The sequence below is a fragment of the Rhinatrema bivittatum genome, chromosome 15, assembly GCF_901001135.1.
Source record: "Rhinatrema bivittatum chromosome 15, aRhiBiv1.1, whole genome shotgun sequence".
In the NCBI taxonomy this organism is placed as follows: domain Eukaryota; kingdom Metazoa; phylum Chordata; class Amphibia; order Gymnophiona; family Rhinatrematidae; genus Rhinatrema; species Rhinatrema bivittatum.
This window is the reverse complement of record NC_042629.1, coordinates 68,412,649-68,431,851: the sequence shown is the minus strand read 5'-3', so window position 1 is coordinate 68,431,851 and position 19,203 is coordinate 68,412,649. Positions and strand designations below refer to the sequence as shown.

Genomic DNA, 19,203 nt, shown 5'->3' with positions numbered 1-19,203 from the left:
GAAAACACAGTAACCAGTGATATCTCCTGGCTGGATTAGTTTAAGGATCCAAACGGAATCCAAGCACCAATCCAAGGCTAACGGCATAATGACGCAATCGTATCAGCCACTGAACAATAATGCCGCAGTATTAGCTACGCCTGCAGTAAATTTGTTGAACTTTATTTGGAAGAGCCTAAAATATTCTGCTTGAGTTGTAAGTGACAAGCCACAACTGATATTGAAGAAAATAGAAGCTTATCAAGGAAGGGAAACATTGCTCTCAGCTCGGCATATGAACACTGAAAAAACTGCTTCATGAGCCACAGGCAGCTGAGCCTCTTTCAATGGAAAGGAGGCTCTAGAACGAGGGGTCATGGGTGAGGCTGAAAGGGGGTAGACTCAGGAGTAATATTAGGAACTATTTCTTTACAGAGAGCGTAGTGAATGCCTGGAACGGCCTTCCCAGAGGAGGTGGTGGAGGTAAGGACAGTGTCCGAATTCAAGAGAGTGTGTGATAGATGTATGGGACCTCTGAGGCAGCGATAGGAATTGTGAGGGCTAGATGAACTGGATGGCTGGGCAGACTAGATGATCCAAATGGTCTTTTTCTGCTGTCATGTTTGTATGTCGCTTAAGGTAAGTTAGAAGTCTTCTGGTTAATCTCTATTAGATGGAAATGTCCTTGACCTGACTTCATCTCCACATCTCTTGGTCAGCAAGAGTCACCCACCAACTCCATTTTTTCAGGACAGATAGATCCTTTCTTAATTTTTATCCCAAATGCATGCATGATTTTCAAATCAGAACTAGAAATCCATGAATGCAATGGGATAAAAACCAGGCCTAGCTAAACTCCAAAAAAAATAAAGCAACTTTCTGAAAAACTGCAATCAAAATGCCCCTTTTCTTTTGCCCGACTTGCATGGATCTCCTTGACCTCCAAACTCAAACAGAACAGATCAACCACAAAGACTTAACCCTATTCCTTCCCGGTACAGATAACTCTGTTTGTAAGCTAAGCTAAGTTTGCAGAGTAAACAAATGTGGGCCTCTGGCATGAAAACCCAGGTGAGACAATAGAGTGCAGATAGTTCAGTTCACTGTGACAAAAGAGCTCTGCTTCATCTAGTGCTCACCTTGCTCTCTTTACCTTCCTTCATTTTTAAGCTTCCTTCCAGGAGGAGCTGTCGCGTGTCATCAGGGGATGCACCCAGCATGGGGGCAGTCAAGTCAAACTTGCAAAACTCCTTTAAGATCTGGAAGGAAAGAAAAGCAATTAGAAAAGGCAGCAAAATGCACACACACACTCACACACATATACCTCTAAGTTTCTACACTATAAACTGCAGATCTAGAAGATCAAGATCATCCTTTGAAGAGTCGCCATCATTTGACCATTCTAACCTACTGTCCAATTTCAAGACTGTTCTTTTAGTGGATAATGACTGTAATGCTACAGTCATTATCCACAGTTGTCAGCTTCTCAAAGAGCATCCCCAAATTTTGCTGTCCATTGCAACTTTGATAACAAAGCTTCAGCTGAACCAGGAGAAATCGTTGCACTTGCATGATACTAATGAAGGCCTCCTTCCGAATTAAGCAATTATTCTCTTTTTCTGCCACTTACATTTCTGTAAGGGAGACAAACATCAGGAAGACCATAGATCCGCTCTGCTTTTTCACCAACTTCAAAGTAGCTGTAAGTAAGATAAGCAGCTCTTCCTGCCTTCCTCCCAGGGGCTCTGTGGATTATACAGCCCATCCCGTCTTGATAGCAAGAGCCATACCTGGGACTGGAACCCAGATTTCCCCTTGCAGAGGCCTAGTCATGCAGTCTGCGGCGCATTAACCATGCAGCTAATGAAATAGGTACCAGGTGTTTTCTTCTAGCATGCCCTGAGATACTTGGGAAAGGCTCAAGGCAGAGTATGAACATGAACCCTAGGGAAGGGAGATTTTATAACACTGCATATCTGTTACTCTCAGATTTACCACTCATTTTCAAAGTGGTTTCATGCGCAACAAATTGTTTTGAAAAAGTCCTCTACAAGTTGCACGCAGGAGTTTGCAACTTCTCTTATCAATGCATAACTTCTGCACGTAAACTAACCCGCAAGTTTCTGAAAAGCCGTCTGTGCGCAAGCCCTTTCCTCATCGCTACTCTGCCTCACTTATAAAAGTGAGCATGCATAAAAGTATGCGAGTTATTGGGTTACACGTGCACCTTTGCATGCATACGTGCTGGGGCAATTTTAAAAGAGCCACTTCTGCATAACATTGGGTTTTATGCACTTAAGTGGCTTTGAGAATGCCCTCCCCCAGAAAGCGAACTCGCAGGCAATTCACAATGCGCACCAAGAGTAGAAAACAACCTAACACATATCTCATCCATTTTATTTTTGAGGCAAAAAAGTCTTCAAACATCCCTAGCCGACAGCTACCCCTCATAATGGAGTCTGTCCAAGACCTTACCTTATCTACCTCATCCGTGCTACTTTCCACCACTTCATACGAGTCAATCCGACCGATTATGGCTGCCAGTCTCTGCCGTTCCTGCCGCTGGTGCATTCGAGAGTTCACGTGATTGATAAAACGCTCTACAGAGTTTATCTAGAAGAAAACAGATTCCCTGTTACTTGTTAGGAGAGTTACATCTAATTGTTAGAACGTAGTCACTATAATCTCCCGTCACCTCTAGGAGTTGCTGGTTGAAGAAAGTAAGGGTAACTTTACCATACTGATCATGGCCTCCCTTGCTGAGGTATCATCTGTTTTCTTCAGTATGGATTTGAGCAATAGAGGATACTTGGTCAAACGCTGATGGGGTTTCACAAGCATGTCACTCAGTTTTAAGCGGTTGCACTGTTTGTGTTTCTCAGCCCACTGAAAACAGGACAAAAAAATGAATCGTTTTACATGTTACCTAGTGGACAGAGATCTAATCTACAATTATATGGATTAGATGGAATAAAAACTCCTAACTGAAAGTAGTGCCTTCCTGCCAGCTAGCAACTGCTGAACAAGCACAATAAAGAGCTTGAAGCAAAGCAAAGCACAACTCAACCACCAGAGAAGCCACTCGTGTGTTCCAGGAATGGGAATGTCCAGGGTTTTGAAAATGTACTTGTCTGCTTCCCTGGGACGAGGACATTTCCTGGGCTGGTGAGATGGCTTGTGGAGCAGGAGGTGGCAGATATGTCTCTGGCCCCCATTCAGGGCCAGGGAGTCAGGGGTGGCGGCAGGAACATCTCCAATCCCAATCAGAGGCCCGAGAGCAGGGAGAGGTGATGTCGGGACCTGGGAGGAGATTGAGAGGGTGTGGGGCGGAGGCAGGAAGAGAGGGTGGAGGAGGGGGAAGAAGGATAGGAGAGAGGACTGCAGAAGGAAAGGAAAGGAAGAGAGAAAGTGACAGGGCAGCAAGGATGCTGGAGGCGAGAGGGGTGCCTGGGGAAGGAGAGGAGGAGGAGAACAAGAAGGCTGCAGCAAGGTAGGACAGGGTGTGTGGTCACTTGCCAGGGAAGAAATATACTCACTCTGTACTCCCGCCACTCCCCCTCCGCCATCACACACACAAAATTATAGGTGTGGGGGGGGAAGGGGGGGAGATGCCAGAAGGAAAGAGTACATAGTGAAGAAGCCCTGGAGAAATCCCTGGAAATGATATTTGATTGGATGGGCACAATTAATTACCACAGCACCATACAACAATAACATAAGAACATAAGAAAATGCCATACTGGGTCAGACCAAGGGTCCATCAAGCCCAGCATCCTGTTTCCAACAGTGGCCAATCCAAGTCACAAGTATCCAAACATTAAATACATAAATCTCAAGCTACATGAAGGAGTCATGGAGAGTGCATAACAATGTACTTAATGTTAATTCCTTTATTATCTACCAATGACGGCAGGAAAGAATGGAATGGCAGTGGAAAACTATCATTTAGACAGTCAGACATTTTCTCTCTCAATCATAAATGGAGAGATTGGGAAACGGAAAACCAATGAAATTTATTTAATGAATAATGGGACTGACCTCATCTTTCTTGTCATTAAATAAGCTGTTTATTTGCCAACATTCAGCTTGGGTTATCTGAGTTTTCCATGGCAGATGGCAGAAAAGTCAAAATACTACTTCAGCTTTTTCCATAGGCCTAGCATCCATTTAATCCAATCTCAGCACCGCGATATTACAGAAACACAGACTGCAATATGGGTCTTGCAGAACACCCACATGCAGCCAATGAATTCCATGCAACAAAACGTCCTCTCTCCTTCCACCCTTGGCGCCTTAAGCTGTGCACCAAACTTGCGCATAAAGAAGCAGCAGTGGCATACGAGTACATTACAGGGGAAGAGAAGCTGTCATGGTAACCCTAGATTCATTTCCTTTCTGAGCCTGAATTCCTGGAGGTTTCATCTGCATCCAAAATCTACAGGGAACTTTTTTTTTTTAAAGAAACAAATGCAGTAAGTATTAATGGTCAGACCTAAATGAAACTGAATATTTGACCAGGTCACCTCAGCAAACCCCGATAACTACACCACGGTTGCATCAGTGACGACATAGTCACTGGATCCAACCGAACCACAGTATCAAGGTGTCACAAATGAGATCTCTCACGCCCTACATGCACAAATTAATATTTTAATCCATGTGCTATAATTTATAATCATTTAAGAACATGGCTGGTCTGAGATACAAAGCAGATTCTTAATTTTTTAAATATAACTTGATGCTAAAACTTTTCATTTAGACCTGACAGTATGTATAATTTGTTCAGGAAGGGATCGCTACCAGTTATCGTATAAGCTCCTGACGTTCCAAACCTTAAATACTCTAAGCAGACTCGGGGAGGGTCATTTGCAAGCTGTCCGCATAGCCGAAGAGCCCATGTGTACATTTCGACATGGGCAGGATTCCACTTCCTTCATCGTGCACGCAGACTTCACCGATTATTTTTTTTTTTTTTCAAAGTAAAAACTTAATGCACATGAATTCACTTTGAAAATCCTTGGGTAGCTGGGACAACCACGCACACATTCACGTGCGCAAATTTGTACCTCTTTTTCAGAGGGCGTAACCTATGCATAGATCCATGCATGCAAACTTTTTTTTTTTTAAAATCAGAAAGCATAAGTAAGCGTAAGTGCCGACTCTTCCCCAAATCTGACCCCACCCCATCGCCCCCCCACCCCCCAACCTCAGCGCGCACCGGGTCACGCGTATACTTTTGCTCGTGCCGGCGCATGGGTCAATTTTACGACGGCTGCTTGTGTGCATAAAACCTGGCTTTTGAGCGTGCAAATAGCTTTGATGAGTAATTTTAAATGTAAACCTACATTTTTGGAAAATTATTTTTGCCAGCTAGTTTTTTTTTTTTGGATGTCAATAGAGCAATTCTCTTTCATTTAAAGGGGTAAATCAGACTGGGAACCTGCAAACTCATTGCCATGGACTTTTGAGGGGGGGAAACAGTTTAAACAGAAACAAAACGCGTTTGAACACATTTACGGATGGTAGATCAGTTATGGGCTATTGAACCCAACAGTCAAGGGTGGAGTCAAAGTATATCTAAGCCTGGTCTGCTGGAAACTGGAAGGGTGAAACAGCAGAAGGAAAAATATTGTGCATTTCTACACGCCTTTCAAATTTTACCACAAAACGGTTTATAACATTTTTTCCAGGCACCTTAAATCCCCAAGGAACTTACAAACTAGCTGGTTGATTTTGAAAGCCCTACGTGCGTCAAAGCCGGGAGACACGCGCGTGACTCGGCCCGGCGCACACCGCGTGGATTTAAAAAACCGAGCAAGCACGCACGTACCTCCCGGTACCCGCGTGCCAAAAATGTTTTTCATAAAAAGGGGCAGGGCGTGGGCCGGCTCTATACCATGAAGTCTGTGCGTTACGTCTTTCACGCGCGCATAAACGGGTGCCGGGGCTCCCCTACCGCGTAACTTTATTTCTGCTATGGCCGGCGTGCAAGTTGTGAAATAAAAAAGAAACAGGGTAGTCAGCGGAGTTTTAAGGGTCAGGGCTTAATAGGTTTAAAGAGAGGCGAGTTAGCTAGAGAGGTTAGGAAGTCCTCTCCTTTACTGGGGCGAACTGGGAACGAACTGGGGAAAGAGGTAATTGCGTCGGCGCACGGGTCTAGCAAAATCCCCTCCCCCATGTACACGAGCGAGGAGGCACATGCGCGCGTCAATACGAAATCGTGTGCACGTGTACATGCGAATAGCTGGTTCTAAAATGCGCGCGAGTGTTAAAATCGCTGTGTCCATGTGCGCGAGCCAGCAAATGCGCGCGGGACTTAAAATTTACCCCTAGGTGACTACTTAAGTCAACAGAAGTTAAATGACTTGCCAAGGTCACGAGGACTGTCAGTGGGGGAAGTGATTCCCTTAGCTTGCAGCCCATCGTTCTGCCCGATAGGCCACTCTTTCTGTATGAACAACTGTAAACATGACCTACTTTTCATGCATTTCCACTAAACCCCTTCTGTTTTCCACTGTCAGAGATGGGACATGGCGCTAGGTGAAACCCTTGGACTGATCAACCATGACGGTTCTTCTTTTACATGTAATCCTACACTTTTGGCAGTTTGCTGTACTTACCGTTACATAAACTTTAAAGAGGTCATTGTCACGCAACAGGTTCCTCATGTATTCCATGCAACCTTCCTCTTCCATGCAGTACTGGACATAGGGCTTGAAAAGGGACCCAAACTGCAGGGGGGAGGAAGCAGGAAACAAGAAGACTAAATGCAAACACATCAAGGCATCATCATATTGCACTAAAATCTGACATATCCTCTACGAAAGGGGACTAGTATAGGAAACATTAGGATTTCAAGTGACACTGAATTTTGCTAAAAAGGACTGTGGCTTTCAGATCAAAGTAAGATTTAACGTTTTGCTGGATCCATTTTAAAATCCAGACTTGGTAAAGCTCAGAGGAAAATATATATCTAAGTGTAAATACAAGAAAAGTGTCAGGAAGCAGGCCAGGGCATCTCGCATACCCTTTCTGCTTATCCTTAGTGGGGTTACATCTGTTAAACCCCTAACAGGATGCAGCTCCAGAGGCTCCAGTTTGTAGGTCAGTTTGTGACAAAGCAATGAAGGAGGGGAAGGGGGTAGGGGAAGCCAGGACTTGAAGACCCTGCAGCCTGCCATGTATCATTTTCTCAAACTTGAGAAGGTTCATTCAATACAACTACTTTGTTTCGGATATTTGCTTGGGCCTGTTCCTTTGACCTGTTGAAACGATGGTTTTTGCACAGATCCTCCCCACCTCAACTGCCAACTTTGATTCTGCAACCAACAGAGTGCATCTGTAGTAATATTTTAACTTCTCAATAAAACGCCATGGAAGTACAGGTCAACAAATAAAAAAAAAAAAGGTAACATCTTGGGTATTTTTATTCTCCTTGACATTTATTTCCACACACTAGACAAACCGTCACACTACGTTATCAAAACAAACCGGAATCTTTACCGTTTTAAACCCTTTCTGGAAGTCAACAGGGTTCAACAGGGACTTGCTCTTCCTTGCCTTCTCCAGCACGGGCATCATGACGTTGCACCACAGGGTCTTGTGCAGCTGGATAATCTCCTGGACGTTACTAAACAACCTGTCAGGTTCAACCTGGGCAAGAAAGGTGGGCATCATGGGGTTAGCAACAGAATGTGTTTCAGGATTATGGAGACCGTACCATGCTGAAGGGAACAGGCTGAGATTATTGAAACAGGGCGTCCGGTGCCAATAGTAAAAGCTGTACATTACATTCTAGACTCTTGAACCCTTTTTGAGATGTTTACATGTTTAGAAATAAAAATAAAACATCTCCATAAGGAGACCCTAAGGCGGGGGGAGACGACTCGGAGGAGTTCAGAAGCTATCGCTAGGTTCTAATCCCACTCTGAGAGACTCTGTTCTAATAAAACAATTTGGGAGGATAATTTGGAAAGCCTAGCATTCGGGTACATTGGTTGTCGGAAAAATCACCTTCACTCACTAAAAGCCCACGGGAGGGGGGGGGGGGAGGGGGGTTTCATAGCAAGTACACCTTTAGCCAGAAGTTTCTGGGGTGTGTTTTGGGGCAGGGGTGGAAAGCAATTCGTGGAGATGAGATACTCAAATCTTCACACACTGTTTTCTAGGGATGGGGGGGGGGGGAGTGCAAAGTCCGCAGATCCTTTTCTACCTGTGAGCAGTTTACCAAGGCAAAGCTTGTGCGTATTTTTCCGTTTGAAAATCAGGTAGAAGGTCAGTGGGCTTCCCAGCAGCATGCCCCCCCCCCTTTAAGCACATCCCTCGATCTCCTTTCACACAGGTGAAATCTGAATCCTTCCTTACCTCACACAAGATCCCAGATTCCTGTAGGTTTATTAGACAACAAAGGAACAGCTGTAAGGAAAAAGCACAGAAGAGAGATTTCGTTTGTTTGATGTTACCCATGTAGTGTGGCTGGCAATGGTGCTTATCAGTACAAGAATATTGTTTGGAAAATCCAGCTTCCGTCAGTGCTTTATATTTCCGACTTAAAGAAATCTAGTATATGACAGTTAAGATAATGATTGAAATTAAATTTAAAAAATAACATTACAGGTTCCTTAAAAGTCAAACTGCTGTTATACCTTAATTCAGCAAAAAGCAGTCATAAAACTACTTTCCTTTCTATGATGGTCTACCTCTAGGAGGTGCTACCATTATCCTTATTCGCAGAAGGCTGGGTAGTCTTGGGATCATGGCCTACCATACTTGCAAAGGTCATAACGAGCTCTCTGGTGGCACAAAAGTAAACAATGAATGCCAAACCCTGCAAAAGGTAGCACCCAACCGAAGCCTTCATGAGTTCTGTTTTGGCAAGTGAAGTCCACCTGTGTCAGGTTCTTCAATCCCCTTCCCCAATAGCTAGGAAATGCCAGCACTGGACTTTAGAGAAGGTTCCTCGCACACTGGGCCTGCCACGCTGGCCACAGCCTATTTTCCCTAAGCAGGAACGTTGAGATCTGAGCCTTCTGGCTCTAGAATCCGGACTCTACCGCTGAGACAAAGGTGCAGCTCCCCTAGCTAGGAAAACCCCGTCTACTTCAGCCAAGTTTGTCAAGCCCATCCTCCGGGTCATCCCTTGATTACTCTACCCTGTCACTGTCGCAGCTTCCACCATACACCAAGTCACCATCCTGGCTGGGAATCTGGTTAGCATCGTTCTCAGACAAACGATGGTTGTTTCAATCTCATACTGCACCTAACCTAAGGTAATAAACGAACTTTCAACACCTGCAATCCCAAGAGTCCCCATTTAGATGCTTTTTTTTTTTTTTAAATAAATGGGTGCTCAGTTTTGTTAAAGCACTTTTTCTTCTGTTGTATCCAGGCTAACTGGGTAACAAAAGTGACATGAAGGAGCAGACTGAAAAAGAGGGTATTGATCTTTTTAAAACTACAGCAGCTCAGATAAGGAAGCTGTTCTTTCATTTCAGTGCTAATCCCTTTGGGAGAGGCCTGAAAGTTCAACTCCTAGTGCCGTAAGTTAGAAAGCAGAAATAGAAAATGTGAAACATCACTCAGGAATTGAAAAACGGGAGGAAAGCGGAGCCCATGACAGGCAACTAGTCAGTAAAAAGCACTGGGGGAAAAATGGCTTGCGTTTTCATTTAACCAGCAGCTGGAAAAACTCACATCTGTGATGACTTTCAGCTTCTTGATGTGCGTGGCCTCTGTGTGCAGCAGCTCCCAAATGGCCTCTTGCTGATGGCACTGCCGACGGGTCAACGTCTGCAGGAAGAAAGCATGAGAACCCAGCCAGGCGTTAGGGACCCTACCGAGGACCTGCACTCTGCTCTGTGCCCAGTCATAGCCCACACACAACATCAAGACACCAGTCTGCAACTCCCTCTCATCAGCTGACAGGGTTATTTACAGACATGCCCGAGAGAAACGACCTTTCCGAGAAAGAGGGCTTTGATTCGTTTCTGCACAGTGGTACCGGAAATCCTCTGAAAGGACTGACTATACACTGCATGTGCTTCCTAATAAACAAACAAGCATCCTTAGCTCTTACCAAACTAGCAGAGTGCATGCATGCAAACATGATTCAATAAAGACAAAGGAAAATAATATGCATGCATTTTTAGATTCTCCTAACCATGTGTTTGGTACAGTATTACCTGGTTGCTGTAGTGCCAATAAAATCCAAAAGACTATCAAACAAATCATGAGTACAATTATGTGCATGCTTCTGTCAGCAAGGCAACGGTAGCCCTGAGACAGATTTTGTACGCTTGTGTATATGTGTGTACATGTACGCGCTTGTGTGGTGTGTGTGTGTGTATATATATGTACGTGTCTGTGTATGGTGCGTGATGTGTGTCCTTAAGCAGCTAGACCACCTCCCTGCCTCCAATCCCTAGAGTGCCTTATTTTGCTATAATGAAGTTTATGGGCCTTCACCATGCAAGGGTGAACCTAACCTAAAGGAATGCCTAGAAATGGCCTTTCATAAAATTCTGCTCGATGTGGGCATGTACATAAGTAATGCGCACACACACACACACACACACACACACACACACACACATGTGGACGAGGCATTTACCTCTGGAGCCTCAATAATTTCCTGCCAGCTGCCTTCAAGACACAGGTCAGAGTCGTCCTCCTCCTCCTCCCACGAATCTTGATCAAAGCAGAGCTGCTGCGGCAGCTTGGGGAGGCCGAACATGGTGTACGCATGCAGCCTGCTCTCCAGCTGCTCCATTCTGTCCAGCTCCTAGAAAAGAAAAGAAAAAAAAGAGAAAAGGTTTAAAGGGGGCTTTGCATCCTTCAGTGCCGAAGCGAGGGGGAGGAAAGAAGGGAAAAAAACAAAGTGACGCATCACGACTGCAACAGAAATCTCGACAGGAGGAGGAGAAGAAAACTTCCTTGCGCGGACACTGGAGCAGGGACGGCTTCCTTCTGAAGCGCGCAGGGTCGGGCTTTCTGCCGTTCACAGGTGAAATAAGTCACAGCTGCGATATCTAGCGGCAGACTCGGGGGGGCCCGTGACTGCAGAGATCTGGAGGACGCCCTGGCGGCATGGCCGCCGGCCCGAGGACCGTTGCGTCGGTTACCGCGGTAAATAAAAGTGCGTTAGGGCGGGGAGGGCGGGATATAAAGCAGGGGAATAATTCCCCAGGTACTCCCAAACAGATCCTCACGGCAGCAGATCCCAACCCTGATCCCAGTTGTGCTGGGAGTCCAAAAGAAGGACGAGGAAACAGCCAGGATGAACACAACACCCCCCCCCCCCCCCCAACCTTTCCTTTTTAAAAAATATACTTTCCTTGTAGTGCTGCGATACTGGGACTGCCCTGCGGGGAAGAAGCAAGCTCAGAAACAGACACCAATCCTCTAACAGTCTCCCCCTGCTACATGATAACAGTGCTCATTTATGGGGATAATCTCTCTTTTAAAACCCCCGATGGTCCTCCTCCGAACCCATCCTCGCAGGAGAAATCAAATCACCACAACAGGAAGAGGGATCTTCATGTTTTTCAATCACTTACCCAAAAGATGCCTTTTTTTTTGCAAACGCTGTTGCTGACCGAAAGTGCTGCCTGGCTTTTCTGACACAGATTGTAAACACACACACACACACACACACACAGAAGGATGCAAGCAGGGGAGCCACAATGAATGCAAATGAGAGGCGGCAGAGCCAATGCGATTAGCAGAGGGGACCAGGGACAACACCAAGATTCCAGGGATTCCCCTGCTTTGTTAGGACGACGGCGCTGCCTGCGAAGCTCACGCTAAGATGCTGGGGAGGAGGGCCCAGGGGGACTGTGCTCCCCAGCTGGCTCGAGCGGGGCGAGGGGCCGAATGGGCGAGGGGCCGAGAAGTGGCACCTGGCAGACAGGGAGCGCAAAGCACGACACCAGGGAGAGAGAGAGGGCGAAGTGCAGACAACGAGCAGAACAAAAGGGCGCCTTGCAGATGAGAGAAAATGTTTCCTCTAAATTGTTTGGGGGGTGTCAGGGGGAAGGGATGAAGGGGGTTTGTTTTTATATATTTCCAATCAAAGATCTTTCAGCAACTTGTGTTTCTCCCGGCTTGTGAAGCCAATGGAAAGGAACACGATCCTCCCTTTGGGGCGGATTTTAAAACGAGCGCGAATAGCCTACTTTTGTTTGCGCTCCAGGCGCAAACAAAAGTACACTGGATTTTAGTAGATACGCGCGGAGCCGCGCGTATCCGCTAAAATCCTGGATCGGCGCGCGCAAGGCTATCGATTTCGTATAGCCGGTGCGCGCCGAGCCGCGCAGCCTACCCCCGTTCCCTCCAAGGCCGCTCCGAAATCGGAGCGGCCTCGGAGGGAACTTTCCTTTGCCCTCCCCTCACCTTCCCCTCCCCTCCCCTACCTAACCCCCCCGCCCGGCCCTGTCTAAACCCCCCCTTACCTTTGTCGGGGGATTACGCCTCCCGGAGGGAGGCGTAAATCCCCGCGCGTCAGCGGGCCTCCTGCGCGCCGGGACGCGACCTGGGGGCGGGTCCGGAGGGCGCAGCCACGCCCCCGGGCCGCCCCGGGCCGTAGCCACGCCCCCGGAACGCTCCCGACACGCCCCGAAAACGCCGCGCGGTTCGGGCCCGCCCCCCGACACGCCCCCTCCAAAAACCCCGGGACTTACGCGAGTCCCGGGGCTCTGCGCACGCCGGTAGACCTATGTAAAATAGGCTTCCCGGCGCGCAGGGCCCTGCTCGCGTAAATCCGCCCGGTTTTGGGTGGATTTACACGAGCAGGGCTCTGAAAATCCGCCCCTTTGTGCGTCATTTATGGAGCAACAAAACCGAAACTGGAAATTCTGTAGCAGTCTCTGGAACCTAATCCTAACGGGCCAATGCACGTGCCCTAACCTTCCTCAAGAGTCTTGCTGCTGGCAGTCAGGGTGAATGCAGCAGTAACATGCCTGCTAGCCTGCCCGATTCACTTCCTGTGGCACCACCACCACCACCACCGCCACGTGATCTCTAGCTTTACTTCCACTTCCCGTTCTCAATCAAGGATCCATCTGTGATTATCCCAGGCTTTCATGAATTCTGTTACTGTTTTAGCCTCCCCAATTGGCCCTTTCTGTGAAGAATTATTTCCTGATGTTACTCTTGAATCTACCCCTTGGAGCTTTACGTTATGACCTTCCTTTCCATTGCAAAATGCTCGCATCTTATGCATTAATATCTTTGAGATGTTTGAATGTCTCATCATAAGTCCCCCTTCTCTCTCCTTTCAGACTGCAAAGATGATGCTCGGAACTGAGGACAGAGGTAATTGGGAATATTTAGACCTAATCAGAGCAGATTTACTCTTGTGGACTGTTTTTGCACACTTCCAAGTTTTGCAAAATAGAAAGAGCCAAGGGAAGCAAAACACATTAAACAAAAATTCTAAATATTGACATTGACATGCTGAGAGACATATTAGGATTCACAAAATAAAAAAATAAAATAAATAAATAAATAAAAATAATAAGACCAATAAAATCCAAAAACAGAAATGAAAAAAAAATTATTAAGAAAGTCACATATATAAGAGAAAAACAGGAAAAATAAATATGATGCTAAAAGCAAAGCAAATTTTTTTTTTTAAAACAAATGAAAATAAAAATGTCCATCCAAAAGATAAAAACTATAAAATACATATAAAATGAGGGGGGAGAAAATCAATCACATCCTAAAGATAACAGGTGTGGAAAAGTGTTTAGCAATCTTGAGCAGTAGTTAAAAGTTTTAGGAAACAGGGCAAAAGAATGGTTTTCCTTCTCACATTTTTCTTGCTTGTTTAACTTTTTTTTGTTTGTTTTTTTTCAACTTAAGGGTTTTTTTTTTGTTGGTTTGCCTTTTTCAGCTTTTTTTTTTAAGTTTCTGTTTTTTTGCTGACATTTTTTTTTGCTTATTTGGGTTATTTTTTCTTGCTTTCATGCCTTATTTTGTCATTTTTAGAATGTTTTTGTTTTCCTGAGTCTTACTTTAGATTTCTTTTCTTTTTTTTCTTATTGTTTCTCATCCCTCCCCGCAACCAGTCTTCTCTGGCGGCACGGAGCAGTCCCAGTTCACAGCAGCACCTCCTCCTGTTGGGCCTGGGACTGGCTAAAGCAGCAGTGGTGGCTTCTCCAGTCAGGTCCCGGGCATATGAGTGACCTAGCACCCAAAAATTATCCACTCTTGAAAGACTAGTTTGATGATTCAAAGTTTAAAAGGCACTGTGTCCTCTGGAGAGCTGATATTCAGGATCATCAGCAAAGGTGGGCAAGACACCAGGGAAGGTGGGCACCAGGCTTGTGGGGGGGGGATAAGGGAGGGGTGCCAGTGTGCTATGCAGGCGCTGTTTTGACAGCTGCAGAATTAAGATGCTGCAGCCACCCCTGTGCAGCTGCCTCACTGTAGGGTGACTGTCCAGCCATAACACCCGAGGGGGGTTCCTGCCTCCCATCTGGTTTCAGTATGAAAGAGGATTAACCCCTCCACCTTCAACTCTGACTGACCGAGGGGGCCAGCAACAGTTCTGCTGGTATCACAGGGCTTGCTCAGCCGAAATCCTTACTCAATCGCACTTCCAATATGGGCTTCTATCCAATCTTCTTTTTTTTAAAACAGATTCTTTTGTCTAAGCCCTTCTGATTGGCTCTTGCGGAGTTAAATAGCAGAATTAACATCTGTTACTCATTACAAGACCGCATTTGAAAAGCAGACTATTGCAAGCAAAAGAAACAAGGCGCAGATAGAAATGAAATTAATGATTCTTTTTTTGTTAACGGTGCCACCGTGTGGGTTATCCGCTTTGAAGTTAAGACATTTCATAAGCCATTTGTTTTGCTTTCACAGGCAACTGCCCACGCAAGATCAAATTGAAAACTGACAAAATGTCACTGGCTGCTTGTTATCACCTGCAATTATACTTTCACCCTCCTTGTCTAAATAAAACAAAAGGCAACTCATGGCTCAGAGAGACTTGTGTGTTCCCCTTTTGATCCATAAGCAACCCAGATTAACTCAACTATATGAGAGGGGAAAAGGGTGTCGGGTAATCAGAGCGCTCACATCTGAAACTTTACCTCCCCGATGTGTGAGAAGTAGGCATGTACAAAGGCAACTTTTTTATATTGGTTTATTTGTTTTATAGGTCACCTCCATTCGTTTGGTGCATTTTCGTTTCCCATTAAAGTCAACGGGGCAAGCAATGCTGCCTATTTTGAGCTTCAAAATTGGGTTGAAATCATCAGCGAGGGAAGAGAAACCCAAGCCACCAAGACTGTGGCAACGTGACATTAAAAGGGGAATGTATAGCCTAAAGTACCGTGAAGGGGCAAAAGGGTACCAGCACTGGAAGAACACCCCGAGGCTTCAAAACAGGACACCAAAAACACTGGCATGAACCCCCAAAGGCAGCACGACAGGGGCAAAGTGGCACTAAGAGTGTCAATAGTATGGTAAGGCACCATGAAGGGGGGACAAAGATGGCAGAAAAAAAAAACCCAGGCACTTACAAAAGGACAAAACAGGACAGAGTAGAAGGAAGACCTCAAAGGGAGGTGCAGAGTCCTATGCAGCCTGGTGGCAAGAACACCCCAAGGTGTGCAGTATGGGCAATGGCAGCACAGCAGAGTGGCAGCAAGACCCCCCCAAGGTTTAGCATAAGGGATGTAGCAGCAAGGAAGAGTGGAAACACAACCCCCAAGGGGTAGTGCATGACGTACAGCGACAAGGAAAAGTGGCAGCAAAACTCCTAAGGTGTAGCAACAGGGACATGGATGGTACCAAGGCAGAACGCCTGCAGGACAACCAAAGTTTATAGTCAGGAAAGGGAAGCTTCACCTTAAAGCTGTCCTGTCTATTTGCCCCTCTTGTCCCACCTCAGCTCTGTGCTGGTTACTATTTCATTCATGAATTTCTTGGTTGCTGTACTTCTCGTCTCATTGTAGTACTGGGAAAACAAACTAATGAAACTAAGATGTTTGTTTTATTTGTGGGCACCCTCCACTCATTTCGGTGGTGCACAAATGAAATAAAAATGATCTCATTTGTCTCAAACGAATGCACATCCCTGGTGAAAACTTAAACATAGTAAACACAGCACTCTGACTGGAAAAATGTTTAATGCGGACCAGGGGCAAGGACTATTCCGGGGTGGTGGATGCACGGAACAGCCTCCAGTGGAGGTGAAGGCAGCAAAAAAAAAAAAAAAAAAAAGGAGTAATTGAAATGAAAAAAGTATGGCACAACAGCGCAGAGGATCCTCAGCACTGGGGCAGCGCGGATGAATTCAAAAGGTCAGTATTATAATGCCTATGGATAAGTGAGCCAGCTACAGTGGCCTTGTGGTCTTTATCTGCCATATTCTAGGTTCTGTTCAAATCATTAGTCAGCTCCTACCACAGTGGTCATTCACCTTTCCACACCCCCCAAGAGGTCTCAAAAAGAGATCAGAGAGCGCTATAAATCAGGAATCGGTTGCCCAGTTCAGCCTGAACCCAAAGCTGGTTCAAAGCAGCCTAGCTAAGAACTGACTGAATATCTCTCTTCAGACAGGAGACAGAGCGGCCTAGAAGTCAGAGCAATAGCCTGGAAACCAGGATTCAAACCCTGCTTCTCCCACTGACATTCCTTGTGATCCTGGCCAAGCCTCTTTCCTTCAGATGCCCACTTAAGAATGTAAGCTTTTTGGGGCAAAGACTTATACCTGAATACTTATCACCATTGTATAGGCTGCACAACAAAAAGAATTAACAATCATTCTGAGTCATAGGTGGCCAGACTCAGATCTTTTTGTTCCAATCCATTGGACTCTCTCTGGATGCAGACTTTCACATATTTGCATTCATATTCAATGCATCTGAAGATCCCGCCATCTTTTGGTACTTCAAACAGTTCAAATCTGACAATATTCACATACACCAGAATCAAAATTTGGACTGAAGAGGGAGAATCCCAAAGGGTCAGAGCCAGCTCTGATTATCCCCGAAAAATGGATTCTGTCATTCCCGAATAGAAACCGAAGGCTTTGTCCAACCCTACTAGAAAAAGAAAACCTACCCTTCCAAATGGGCCAGCAGTACCAGAACCAAAGAAGCCACTGAAGCGGCTGGCGGCCCGGTTCTTCCAGGTGTCCGCGCCGCCGTTGTTGGGGAGAGAGCAGCTGAGAGCCTGGAGTGAGTCCTGCACGGGGATGTTTGCATCTCCAAGGAATTCAGTCATGTTCTTCCTCCTCCTTCCAGGGGCCTGGAATACAAAAAGCAGAGGGCTGGTTGTTTGCACGGTAGGAACCATAATTGCAGACTGGGCAGACAGCACAACACACACACACACACACACACCCCCACACACCTCCACCAGTCCTGGAAAAAAGCACGACAAACAGTTGCAAGTCAAGATCCCAGTGATTAAAAACACGATGTTAAGATACCTTTTCAGGTTTGCTTTCAGGAGCTGTGCACCCTTCAGCTCCAGCGGTGAGCAAGGACAGGAATGCATATTACAAGTTAATTTGAAGAGGACATGCATAGATAACACTGCAGAATCCAAAGCGAGAAGAAACAAATGTTCGTCCCATCCAGATTTATAATAGTGCAAACCTCAGCTCAATTTACTAAACCTTTTTTCCCGTTCTGTGTCTATGGGGGGGGGGGGGGGGAATGCTTAGGAAATCAGGCCTTATGTTTTGTTTAGGGGTTTTAAAAAAAATTCTATACAATGCATGTGAAAAAAATATATATATTGCCTAACCTATATCACATTAAAAAATAAAGCGGAAAAAAACAGTATTACCACAGCAGTAACATATGCAGCAGGTGAGCAGGTTAGGTTCATTTACAAATTCATGTCTTAAAAAAAACTTGATTAAAACAAAAAACTGTAGCAGTGAACAGAACATCCCAGATTTCAGAGGATTTTTCACAAATGAGGGCAACTGAGGCATTCTAATCCCCTATTTAACTAGTTTCACTGGCCAGTCCAGGACACCGACTATTCATGGTACTACAGAAACCCAGAATGTCCCGACTCCATCCCTGTGCCTCAGCTTCACGTGTCCAGCACCGGGCTGGAATCTACAGCGGGTTTTCTGTCCTCTATCTGCTGCCGTTTCCTAGCACTTCTGTCCCAGGTGTGCTCTGGGGGTTTTTTTATTTCCTAGGCATCAGCAGTAGAGATTCCTTTAATTGGAGTGGAATCTCCAGCAAATCAAACAAATCTCCAATCCAAATCCCTGAAAGAAATCCCTGGAAAAACGTAAAATTAATTGTCAGCCTGGTCTAGCAAAGCTAGTCCCAGGCCAGAGTAATTCTCTTTCAACGTCTGCATGAAAGCAAACTTGTACAGTAACCGGGCAGCTGCATTCTCCGTACAGCCCATCCTGTCACAGAAGCCTAAATTAAAAAAGAAAACAAAAACAAAAAAAAACCTCACCTCTGATGCAGAACCAGATTTAGCAACTTGATGACCATGCTGACTTCTTCTTGGCTCTAATCGGTTAATGGCCAGAATAGAAATATATCCCTTTCCTTAACCGGCATTCAATGTCCAAGGCGGTTCAGACACAAAAGACAGTGGGCAGCGCCACTAACCCCGCATCTTTGCTGAGTGTGCAGGAGGAGGGGTGGGGAGGAGGGGAGGGGATGGTGTGAAGGCTAAAAGGGGGGGGGGGGGGGATTGTGTCAACACACGAGAAAGACTGTGAGCATTAAAGCGGATTGCATTACTGAGAGGGGTGCTTGTGATGTCATGGTAATGAGAAATTCCTTGCTCGAGTTTGACCCTCTGCCTGGCAGTGAGCGGAGAATGCAGAAGGATAAGCTAACACTGCTGGAAGGAATGGAAGTCCCATGATAAAAAAAACCCAAAAACCAGGACCCATCGCCCTGCTTAAAAACACTTTGTCTGATTTTTAGTGGCCAACATCTGCTAAGTTCTCAAAGTAAAAGGTACAGTTTATGCCGGTTTCATAAAGCTGCTTAGTTACAACAAGGCTTCCACTTTTAATTTTTTGGTAATTATTAAGGAGGAGGAAATGTGCTAGCAAAGAAAATGAAAACTGCTGCTGTCTTTTTGGCTAAATTTACGACATAGAGCTGTACCAGTGTTGAAACATTCAAATAACTGAACCCGCGGGGCTGTGCCAATATCATAAAAATTAAGTGGGTAACTGTCAAAAAAATGTACACCCGTGAAATGTGGTTTTATATG

General features: G+C 45.6%; 1 protein-coding gene across 3 annotated transcripts in view; it reads right to left on the bottom strand.

The window, feature by feature from the left end:
• PLEKHG5 (pleckstrin homology and RhoGEF domain containing G5) overlaps positions 1 to 19,203 on the bottom strand; it is a 123,664-nt gene that overhangs the window by 10,692 nt on the left and 93,769 nt on the right. For all 3 annotated transcript variants that reach the window (XM_029578615.1, XM_029578616.1, XM_029578617.1), the window contains 9 exons: positions 17,056 to 17,241; positions 10,589 to 10,759; positions 9,673 to 9,768; positions 8,344 to 8,394; positions 7,483 to 7,632; positions 6,600 to 6,710; positions 2,716 to 2,865; positions 2,455 to 2,592; positions 1,119 to 1,238 (listed from right to left, as the gene is read on the bottom strand). In XM_029578615.1, coding sequence (XP_029434475.1) covers positions 1,119 to 1,238; positions 2,455 to 2,592; positions 2,716 to 2,865; positions 6,600 to 6,710; positions 7,483 to 7,632; positions 8,344 to 8,394; positions 9,673 to 9,768; positions 10,589 to 10,759; positions 17,056 to 17,241 — 1,173 coding nt within the window. The remainder of the gene's footprint in view (positions 1 to 1,118; positions 1,239 to 2,454; positions 2,593 to 2,715; positions 2,866 to 6,599; positions 6,711 to 7,482; positions 7,633 to 8,343; positions 8,395 to 9,672; positions 9,769 to 10,588; positions 10,760 to 17,055; positions 17,242 to 19,203) is intronic.